The 11615-nt window shown below is 36.2% G+C and overlaps 1 protein-coding gene across 4 annotated transcripts in view; it reads left to right on the top strand.

Moving 5' to 3' along the window:
* Positions 1 to 9906, top strand: part of SS18 (SS18, nBAF chromatin remodeling complex subunit) — a 44649-nt gene extending 34743 nt beyond the window's left edge. For 2 of the 4 annotated variants that reach the window (XM_027887551.1, XM_027887554.1), the window contains 4 exons: positions 1889 to 1981; positions 2711 to 2833; positions 5478 to 5611; positions 7776 to 9906. In XM_027887551.1, coding sequence (XP_027743352.1) covers positions 1889 to 1981; positions 2711 to 2833; positions 5478 to 5611; positions 7776 to 7802 — 377 coding nt within the window. In that variant the 3' untranslated portion in view covers positions 7803 to 9906. The remainder of the gene's footprint in view (positions 1 to 1888; positions 1982 to 2710; positions 2834 to 5477; positions 5612 to 7775) is intronic. The other 2 variants (XM_027887553.1, XM_027887552.1) reach the window with 1 other exon arrangement.
* The last annotated feature ends 1709 nt before the right edge of the window (positions 9907 to 11615 follow it).

Raw genomic sequence — 11615 nt, forward strand, 5'->3', positions numbered from 1 at the left:
TATGGAGAGTTCCTTAGCATACCTAGTATGATTGAGATGAATTAAAACAGTCATTACTTTATTATCAATAAGAGAGGGGGCGATATCCTTTTATTAAAAATTTTATTGAACTGAAAAAACTTGCTAAAAATATGTGGCTTTTCTGTAAATATTATATTTTTTTGACTTAGTGTTTAGTTTTCATGTAAGTCATACAAATGTGTTATTGCTGCTATGGTGTGGGCCTTTAGTTTAATTTGTATATAGGAATGAAATGGTCCCTGCCCTGAAGAGATTGAGGATCCTCTTAAGTGTCCCCTCAGTGCTTTCAAGACAAGACCGAAACTTTGAATTTCATTAATCTGTCCTCCTACCTCTTGGAATACGGAGTGCTGAAGGTTATTGGATTGTGTTATAAGTTAGAAAAGTTGAAATTAACTTGTTTTCAGGCTGAGCAGAGACTGGGAGAACAAAGATGCTGACTCATGACTACTGTGATAACTGTGCAACTTAATGGTATCTTACGGAGTTCAGGGAGTGTGGTATATGTTAATGTTTTGAAAATGTATACAAAGTCAAACTGTGTCATTGCCAAAGCAACTACTCACTGCAAATAGAGGGATACAAGTTAGTTGTTTGAATTTAATTTCCATTAAATTGATTTTAAGATACATCAAGATGCATCTATTTAAGCTTACGTGTGTTAATTTTTAGAGATGTATATGCAGAGTTATTATTTTACAAGTTGCATTAACTCATTAAGGCTTTAATTTTGGAACATTTATGTTACACACATGAACGCTAGATGGTTAGAGCAATTTACTCTAGTAAGGGCAAATTGGTGTTACCATCAACATCTCTGTGACAACACAGATTGCTTCTAAGACCTGTTCCTTCTAAAGAGCCATCTTTGGCATCATCTCATTATTACTCTTACATAGAATGCAAACACAGTGTGTTTTAACATTTGTTATAATGGTTAAGTATTCATATAAGATTCAGTCAGTGACATATGGTACAATAGCAGAACTAATAACAAAGACCAACTGAGTTTTAGAACTGTTTTCTCCTTATTTCAAAATTTTATTCCAAATTTGTAAGATTTAATTTCAAATGTAAAATAAAGTTTTGGCTTGTTTTCTTGACCAAGTTAGCAACAAGATATATTTTGATTGTTTTTAAGACAAAATATGTTTGTACTAAAACCAACAACAGGTGGGGTGCTTACTGCATATACTGGTTTCTTAATCAGAGATGCCTGTAGTCTCTGAATAGGAAGGATTGTTTGTAATGAATCTACTCAAGACTGGAATGTAGGAGGAAAAGTTCTCGTAAGACTTAAAGTAGGAATTTTGTTTGTAGGGAAAACCTTGAGAATGTTATTTTTCTGTCACTTGAAAGCTGAATTTAATGTAGACTGTGGTTCATAACTTTATTGAGCTTTATTTGTTATACTTCACACTGCTTTTAGCATATGCTTTTGAATTGGAGATCAGCAGAACAGGTGTTAGACAAAGTATGATAATTGCTTTCTTTGTTCATTCTAATTTAATTCAGGTTATTTACATGTGAAAGGCCTAAATGCTTTCATTTTTTTCTGAGTGAAAGATAAAGTACTTCCCCCCCACTCCCCCAACAAGGATTATCAGAAGGTTAAGACCATCCCTTGCTGTGATGTTGCTAGAACTACTGCATTAAGCTTTTTTTTTCCCCTGTCACATGTTAATTCGTATGAAAGGAAATCATATTAATAAGTCTTTGGCAAGTACAATTGAAAATTCTTCTTCATGTATATCCAGTTGAAAAAAAAAATTTTTTTTTTTTCATTTTTCTGAGAAATGCAATATTTTTAGGGTTTTCACTCAGAGGCCATTAACGTTTCTTCCTGTCTCTTGTCGAATTGATGTAGGTCATAATGATTACGGTTATCAGCAACCGTCGTATCCTGAACAAGGCTACGATAGGCCTTATGAGGATTCCTCACAACATTACTACGAAGGAGGTATCTATATACCTTCACACACATACGCACATACATTCCCTTTCCTCCCCCACCCGCAACGGGAACAGAAATTCTCACACAACACAACTTATACCCATGCAAAGCTCTTGTAGAATACTAGTTGCTGGCTGTCTTGAAAATTGCAGGGAACTTGAAGCCTCCAGAATAATTTCTTGCAAACACCTAAAAATATATAACCACAATTTACCATTTCTAACAACAGTAAAATGACTAAAACACTCTAGAGTTTTTTTTTTTTTACCTCAATGGAAATTTTTATTTAAACATAAATTTGTTGGTTCAGTTGTATATCTTTTTGTGTGTGTATATATTTTGTATAATTATAGTGCTGTTAGGAAACAGCTTGCTGATCTTGTGTAGCTAGTCTGTGCTCTTGTAGCTGTCCTTAATTTTGTCCTTTTTTTTTTGTTTTATTTTATTTAGCATAGTCATGATCTTATGACTGTGATGTTCCAGTAAATGTAATGCTCGTTTGGCAGAGATGCTGAAAATGCTGCAGTTCAACTTTGCAAAATTGGCTTTAACTGCAGTTTGTTTGGCCGAGTTCCTTCTGTTTGGTTTGAGTTTTCTTTGTTTTGTTCAGTTTTTGAAATCAATATTGCATTTTCATTTTGTTCTTGTGTTGTTGGCTGTGCATCTTAGAAGGAGAAAAAAAATAATAAAATAGGTATCTTTATAAGTTTTTGCTTTCTTGCAATCATCTTACAGGAAACTCACAATACGGTCAGCAGCAAGATGCATATCAAGGACCACCCCAACAGCAGGGTTATCCACCACAACAGCAGCAATATCCTGGCCAGCAAGGCTATCCAGGACAACAGCAGGGTTATGGTAAGAACCTAAAGATACAGACAGCAGTCACAAAAAAGTCTCAGAGACCCTTGTTGTATGTTATTCTATCCTTGTTTTACTGGGTCTAGAGGCCGGGCCTGTGCAGAGCAGCTGTATGCCTGCCCTTTCACTGGGGCCAAAACAAGAAAGTTTAGAAGACAGATTCTTTTGGGAATTAGATCTGTTGGCAGTCTAGGAGAGTACAGCAGCACAGAAAACTGAAGGTGACTAAGCAGCGTTATAATGGGTGTCTTTAATTTAGAAGGACCCAGAAAGTCTCTGCTCTTTTCTGTCCTCTTTAGGTGAACGCAGTCGGCAAGATGACAAAGAGTCATTTGCACCCTTTCATCTATGGATTTGCCAATTAGAACAAAATTATTTAAAAACTAGTTTAAAACTTCATCCAACATACATGAATAATTCTTTTAAAATTCTTCTACTGATCAGTACAGAAATGCAGCTTCCACAAGAGCTTGTCTTATAAATTTCACTAGTAGTGCACACCTTCTGATACATGGCAGGAATGAGAAATCTTCTACCACGAGTAGGATAGTGTAGTCCCTGGATTTAAGGAAAACCTCCCAAACAGGAATTTGAAAGTAGTAGTATGTAATTTTTGTGCATTACTTCTGAAGGTCACAACAGTATACTGAAAATACTGCTCTTTTAATTTGATGTTTGCACATTGTAAAGCCATAAATATTTGTCACAGAAGAAGGAATCTCTGAAGTTCCATAATTACAGTCTTCTCTGAAATTCCATACATTCTGTATATATTTCAACTTTTAGCTTTTTCTGAAACTTTCAGCATTGTGAGTATGTGAGGAAGTGGAGGGATGATTTGTTTGCCATATAGATAAATGCCAGATTCACATTGTCTAGTTATGTTGAGACAGAGTTAAGTTTTAAGAGGATCCACTAAAATTTAGCAAGTGTTTTCCTTTTGGAGGTTAGGGATGAATTGATCATTCTAAAATAATACTCAGGTGCTTACCTTCTTCTAAACATAACAAGGAATAGAATCAAGATCAGAGTGGAGGTCTGTGTAGCTCACTGCTCTGAATTTTGTAATTTAAGAAATCAAATGTGACCTATTTAGAAAATTTAGGTTAAGAAATACTAGAAGGAAAGGGATGAAGAAAACTGTTGGAGGGACTTTCACAGTGCAATTCGTAAAACAAAATAGCATACTTTAAAAATTCTGGGTTTTAGCAGAAATAGTTATTGAAGTTCCATTTTTATTTTATAAAATCTGTCAATGAATATTTAGAATTCAACTACAAAGGGTAACCATGAATAAATAAAGCCATGTTCATTTGTCAGATGAACACAGCACTTTTTAGGATGTTGTATTCTTGCTCACTTTAATATTTAATTGCTTTCTAATTTGCAAAAATAAATCAATATCTCAGTCATTATTATCAATCTTTAAGGTTTTGTTTCACTGTAGAAAGCTGAAACTGCATAGTTCAAGGGGATTTGAGGCCTGAGGAGAATGGTAATAGCTTATGGAGCTTTTTTTCTCCAGGTCAACGTTTTGACTATCTTAGATACTTCTGAAAGACTTACCGGCTGATGTCATCTAAATGTCCAGTACCTGTAGCTAAAACTAGCCCTCTCTAGCACCATATCAGAGTTGCTAAAACACTGTTTCTTCTGAGGGGAGGGGAAAAAAAAGTGTTGGTTTGTTTAAAAGAAAGCACTTCTGAAAAGCTGCAGATCTTCAGCTCTTAAAAATAGAGAGACAGTTTTTAAAGGGGTGGTGTTGAAAGAGCTAACAGATCCACTGCAAAGGATTCATATGGAGTGCCACTGAAATACGCAGTACACCATCTCTCCCAGTGTTGGAGGAGATGGAGTTAATTTTGTTTGGAACATGGCTGCACTGCCTCATGGCAGCTTCCAGTGCTAGACAGGCTGAGCCCCTGTGAATAGTAACAGAAAGAGTCTGTACTGACAAAAAAAACAACCTCCTTTTACAGCCAAAATAGACTGGAGTCAAAGTTTTGGATTTTTTCCTAGCCTTTTTCTGGAAAGCTAATACTACCAGAGGAGTATGGTATAGATGGTGCTTTTTTCTATCCCACAGTAGCTTTTACTGGTTGTCACATCCCACATTGTATGCATAGAACTTGCTAGCCTGACATTCCGTTTATGATTGCCTGCTGTGGTGTGAGAACTCACTCTCTGTCAGCACTCTGAGGTGCTGCTGGTCTCTTCAGAAGATCCAAATGCTAAATGTAGCTGATCATCTGGCTGCTCCTGGCATTGTAAACTTCTGTAACTGGAGCAGCATACGGCAGAAGGAGACTGCTTCCCTAAATCCTGGAAAGGGCTCATGTTTATCATTCATTTCTTGCCTTGTTCTTCTCTGTCCTGTAACCTCCTCTGTGGAACTTGCATAAATTGGTATTACATAATGAATATATAAACGAAGATAGATGTTTCTCGGGTTGGAGCACAGGTCCTGTCGGCAAAGGTGCTTTCCAGGGGGAAAGGAGGGCCACTCAAAAGACCTTATTACACAGCAGTGATATTTCTTAACTGTGCTCAGCTGTAAAATTCAATGCTTTTACTGTTCTCTTTCCAACACCTTAAACAGTCTTTTTTTTCTTTTTTTTTTTCCCATTTGCGTGATCTCCAGGCCCCTCCCAGAGTGGTCCAGGACCTCAGTATCCCAATTATCCACAAGGACAAGGCCAGCAGTATGGGGGATACAGACCCACACAGCCTGGGCCACCCCAGCCACCACAGCAGAGGCCTTACGGATATGACCAGGTATTCTTTCATTTGATGAGAAAGTTGTGGTTCTTATTTATTTAATAATCTTAAGATTCTTATGGACATTTAAACAAATGAATTTGAGGACATGGTCTCTCAGATATGTATATACAGTTCTTACGGGTTTTATTTCTTGATGAGTTACCTAGAATCATTTGTCTGGAGCTGTGACTTAGTCATTCTCTCCTGAGTTTGCTAACTTCTAATGCAGTTTGGCAAAGTGAGGCCCTCCAGGCAATCTTTTTTGACTTTGGAAATTAAGGTGACATAAGGTTTCATAACCTCATGGTGAATGAATACTATGAAAGACAAGGTTCCTAAATTTAATGGTGGACTATTTTTCATTACTGCTTTGCAATAGAAATGGTTGAATTGATTTTCCACAAACACAAATCCTAATCCTAATCTTCCTCTCCAGTTGCAAAAGCACCTCAGGTGTTCAACTGAGGTCATTTAACTGTAGAGCTGTATGGGAAGACACAGATTTTCTCTGAGCAGTATCAAGGGAACATGGGAAAGCAGTGACCCAAAAATCAACTGCTTCCTTCTTATCACTGCTAAGATAAGTTTGAAACAAAGAAACAACAACCCACCATAACTTCAGGCTAGAGCTGTAGTGAAGGACTCCTGTAAAAAAAGCTGTCTTAGAATTTAAGGATGAAACAGAGGTTTTATTCTTGTAGAAGGTACTAAACTCTAAAAATCTAATCTTTGCAGTATGAATCGTTCAGAAATGTCATTAAAACATAAACTGTTACTTTCCTTGGCATAAATAAAATGCAGATCAACTAAATGATCAAGTTGACCATTTAAATAAAATACTGCATTTAAATAAAATACTGGTATGTCAGTAGAAGATCAGTTGAACTTTCAAGAAAAACTTTCCCTTGGAAATGAGAATAGCCACATTTGCCCACATTTTTGAAGGAGAACAGTTGGCGTGCTTTCTACAGAAATTGGAAAAGACAAGAAGGAACAAACTCTTTCAGTGTGGTAGTTTAGAGATACAGTTACTTCTAATTATTTATCAGCTAAACAAAATGTTTATGCACAGAGCTAGTAACTTTCTCTGCAAACAATAAGTTACAGGAAAATTCTTTGCTTTTGGCAAATATAGGATCAAGGAAACTTAATCACAATTTGCTGAGTTTCTTCCACTTTTTCTTGCAGTAGGTGTGGATAAGCCTCTCTGTAGATAGATGCTGCTCCTCTGGTTTGTGCAGTCTTAAGTTCCACTGGGAAACTCAATTATCGAAGACCTCTCTTTCATACTAGACATTCCCATAGGAATTGCGCTGCTTAAATTCTCATCTAGCAGCTGTTGTGAAACTCCTCTTCATGACTGATCGTTATATTACAAGGGAACAAAACTAACATTGCAACATAAAACTGAAATTTAAAATACCGCCTTATCATGATGGTGCTTAACACACACAGTGGTGGCAGGACTGCAGTTTGGAGCATGTTCGCTTCCTAGCACACTGCTTTTTCCTGCAAGCCTTGAACCCTATGGTGAAGGATCATGGTAAGCTTGTAGCATTGATGCTTTCACCTCTGCCCACCTCTGCAGTACATGACATTCTTTCAAAAGAAGGAGAATATCAATAAGTGTAATAACTCTGTGTATTGGATCTGTGGAATAATTGCTTCCCATAGGATATGTGGACTAGTTCTTCATGCTCACTAGGATGTGCCTTGGTTTTTGAGATACACGTACAATTCTGTAATGCTTGATAGGTGAATATTTTTAAGTATCTCTGTGTCATGGTTAGTTTCCTAAATTACTTTGAATTTAGGCGACCTTGTCCTTTTGAAATAATTTTCAAAGTTCAGGTGGGAAGTAATCCCCATCATTTTATTTTTTGATGATGTTCTGCAAATTTCACAGTAGTCATTTGAATGGAAAGGTATACTCTTTTGATCCAAGTTCCTGGATTTAAATCCATGTCATTGGTCTTACTTTTACATCAAAGCACAAAGGATTTTTAGTGACATGAAACTATAACTTATATCTGTTACTTATATCAGTTTTATCATTTATTGCTTTTGTTTCCAGCTTTTAGCATCATGGTTTATTTGGATGGTCTTCTGATTTCAGCTTTTAATACAGGAAAATGTGCCTTGTGGTCTAATTACGTATTCTGAATTTTTTTTTTTTTAGGGTCAATATGGAAATTATCAACAATGAGAAAGTACTCACATTCCGGTAGGCAATATCTGTTAGCAGCCATATTGTCTCCTCAGCACTGTGGACATCTTCCCAAGATGAGAACCTCCCATTCCACCTAGCTTTTGGAATAATCTTGTGGCTGTCTTATGGTATACAGTCTTTATGGGTTAATTGTTAAAGACTGTAGATTCTCAGAAACTGATTTCACATCTCTACTCTAGATGGCAATATTGGACAGAAAATCTGTGACATAACAATTTGCAGTGAGTTGAGGACTGTATGTCAAATAGACTGTTACTGACTGAAAGGTGCAAACAGCTTTGTATGTTTATGAAGGTTATGGGAATTTAATATTTTTTTCCATGAATTTTTTTTGTAGGGGGGAAAGGGGAAATGCACACTTTTTACAGCAGCAATATTTTGTATATAATGTTTTTCATGGGGTGAATATGCAAGACAGTACACTACTCGCTGGGCAGGATAACAAATCTACTGTTAAAATGGGTAGGGCATGGTAAGTGCTTGATTGTATTAGTCTCGAAATGGTGTATGATCAAGCTAACAGTGAAAAAAGATGGAGAGCGTCCTACATCACTGATAGGTTCGCATACAAAGATAGAGAATCCCAGTTATCTCAATGGGAACATAATTAAGGGCAGTGTAATATAGTCATGTGCAAAGATTAATTTTTTAAGCTTTCCAATTTTTCTGAGTGAAGCGGTTTTGTAAAAATTGTTTCTAACAGTTTGACAATTTTCTGCAACGTTTTTTGGGTAACAAGATAAACGCTTGGGTTTTATTTCTCAAGTGTTTTGTCAGAGCTTTGCATAAGCAAGCTGTAATCCCTCTTATTAATTGCAATAACAAAGAAAATGACAATTGTTAATTTTACTTGGCTTGAATATGCAAAGAACTTGAAAAAGTATATGGAGAACAGGACTGTATTGTATAAGTGTATTTTAACCTTTAGTTGAATAATTTTTATGTATCAGAATAGCCTAGAGGACTTTTTAAAACCTATCTAAACTTTTGTTGTGGTTTAGGAATGGTATTCCCCAATTTTGTGTTCCCACTGACACACTCCACATGCCACTCGCTTGCTCCTCTCTCCCCGTCCACCTCTGCTGCGGTGGCTGGAGAGGAGAATTAAGAGGCACAAAAAGTAAAGATCATGTACTGACATAAGAACAATTTACTGTAAACAGCGATGAGATAAGAAAACAGAAAAGGAACAGTAACAGCAACAATACTAATGACAGAGGGTACAAGGAAGAGGCAAATGAGTCACACACTGTTGCTCACCACGTGGAGCCTGGCAGTGCAAGAACCACAGCCAGGCTACACGACCCTGGAAACTGACCTGAGGTGGTACAGAATAACCTCTGGGTCCCAGCCATGCCCCTCCTGGCTACTGCAACAATTAACCCTGTCCTGGCCGGAACCAAGACAACTTTTCTAACTGGGAGTTAATAATTTTAGAAAGGGGGCATTTTCTGTGTGTGTTGATTTTTCTTTCTGGTTAACATGAGACCAAGGGGATGTTTTGTAACATCAAATATAAAACCTGTTGTTGAAGTAAATGCCAAATTTTGTTTTGAGTTGCATTAACGCTTATAGTGTTGCATGTGAGATAGAGGCAGCACCTTGATCAATAGCATAGTACACAAAAAATTGGTTTTGCAACTGTCCTGCAGCTGTGTATCAGATAAATAAATGGATATTCTGTTCTGCAGGAATATATGCATTCAAGAATTCCTGGCAACTTTTTTAAAGGATAAACATTAAAATTAGTCCAAGAGTAAAATAATATTTGGGTTTTTTTCAGTTGGCAATCAGTGTTGGGGTGAAAAAAAAAGAAAATCAACCGGTGTTCCTATTATGTATGACATTATACATGGAAGACAAGATTTTCAATTTGTTCATCCTTTTTAAAGGGAAAACAGTTTTCTTAAAGTCAGTAGAAAATACACATCAAGGTTTGAACAGATACGGGATGAGGAACATAATAATGAATGAAAAGCTTGTAGGTTCTGTGCCAATTTTCCACCACTGTGTACTTCATTGCTATTTAAAACTGTACTCCATGAATTCTAACGGAAGAATAAATTATTTGTGATTTTAATTTTCTCATTTGTTTCTTTAAATTAGATCCCTATCACTTTGATGTCTCATCTGGAGACTCTGCTGTGGGTTTTGATTTTTCAGAAGTTTGGCCAGAATAACCAAACCGTATTTGCAGTCTAGGACTTTATCAAAATTCTCTTGCCATAGCCAAGTTAATTAGAATTAACTGTTCAGTAATCAGCATGTTGTGTAGGTTGTTTGTTAAGAAATCCTTCCTGTGAAAATGAAGGTCCATGAGGCTATAATCAAGATGACTGAATTAGATAAATGAGTTGAGGAGGCAAAAATATGTTGAACCCAACCTGGTGTAGATACGTTATCTCATTTGAAATAAGCTCAACTGACATTAAGAAATAATTTGTCTTGCCAACCCATCTTCTGTTGTCTTATTCTGCTTTTTAATGGAAAGTAAAATTGCAATTTTAATAAGCAGAATTTCCTCCAGGGTTTCCCTCCTAGAGACTACTGCATTTGCAAGGTTTAATTGTTTTATAACGGTCCTGTTTCGTAAAACTTTTTAATTGGTGGTGACAAAAATTACCTTATTCCTCTGATACTATGCCAGAAGAACAACTTGAGAGAAGATAGCTCCACGCAAAAGTATTTCTACTAAAATAATATATTAAAAAGGAACCAGTTTTCCCTAAGTGGAAGAGCAGCAACGCACAACAGGACCAGCATGAAATGGCAAGATACAAGGTTCATTTTAGTAGGTCTTCTTATTAAATAAAATCCAACCAATAGTGAACTAGTAAAAATGTTATTGAAATTGGCATTTTACGTGTAGAATGTAGAAAATAAGGAGGGGACCGGCACAGCAAATCAAGTATGTGAGCAGAAATGATTCAGATGTTCAAAGAGTAAAGAGGTGGGGTTAATGCATTTAGTGACTTTTAGTTATCGTAGGGCTGCGATTTTTGCCATTGTATTTTGCTCTTTTCATGTGGTTTTATTTCCTTTTCTACTCTATGAATAACTCGCAAAAGGGAGAAGCTGGCTCACTGTTTCAATTGAAATTGACTTCACAATGTTGTAACATAAGTAAGCATTTACTTTCAGAGCAGGGTAAGTGTATCTTTTTGCAAATAGTCCCACTTCCATTTTCATACCTAAATTACTTCAAAATGTTTAAAGTAATTGATTTTTTTTTTTTTTTTGAGAAAATGCACCTGATTAAAGAGGAGCAGGGACTTAAATGGAGAAATATCCTTGTACTTCTACAGTTCTCACCACAGAGGATGCTGAAACACCTTTAGTGTGATTTTTTAAAAAAGATCAGATTGTAGATTCAAAAAAAGGAGAGAATACTTAAATTTACAGAATTAAGAGAAAATGTCACCAGCAAGTCTAGGTGGAATTCTGCCAGAAGCCCTGAAGAAGTTCAGAAAGAAAGCTAGTGGGTTTTCCCTGCATGGGCAGCAGTTGCTGTATCATAAAACAGAAGCATAGGGGAGAAATTTTGTGAAATGAACCCAAAAAAACCCTTTTCAAGCAAATAGATACCTTAATAAAATAACAAGTTTAAAAAAACAGTTAAAGTGCTATGCTAAATACATGTTCATTAACAAAAAAGAAGAAAAAAAAGATAATAAAAGCTGACGCTCTGTCTGCTAGAATTGTAGTACAAAATTGTAGCACAGTGATAAAACTGATCTTCATGTTCACAAAGCCTGAAGTTCTCTAGAAGCTACTTCCATTAAAATAGAG

The sequence above is a fragment of the Empidonax traillii genome, unplaced genomic scaffold (genome assembly GCF_003031625.1).
Source record: "Empidonax traillii isolate 1590-97213 ecotype Southwest subspecies unplaced genomic scaffold, ASM303162v1 scaffold215:size2007263, whole genome shotgun sequence".
Classification (NCBI taxonomy): domain Eukaryota; kingdom Metazoa; phylum Chordata; class Aves; order Passeriformes; family Tyrannidae; genus Empidonax; species Empidonax traillii.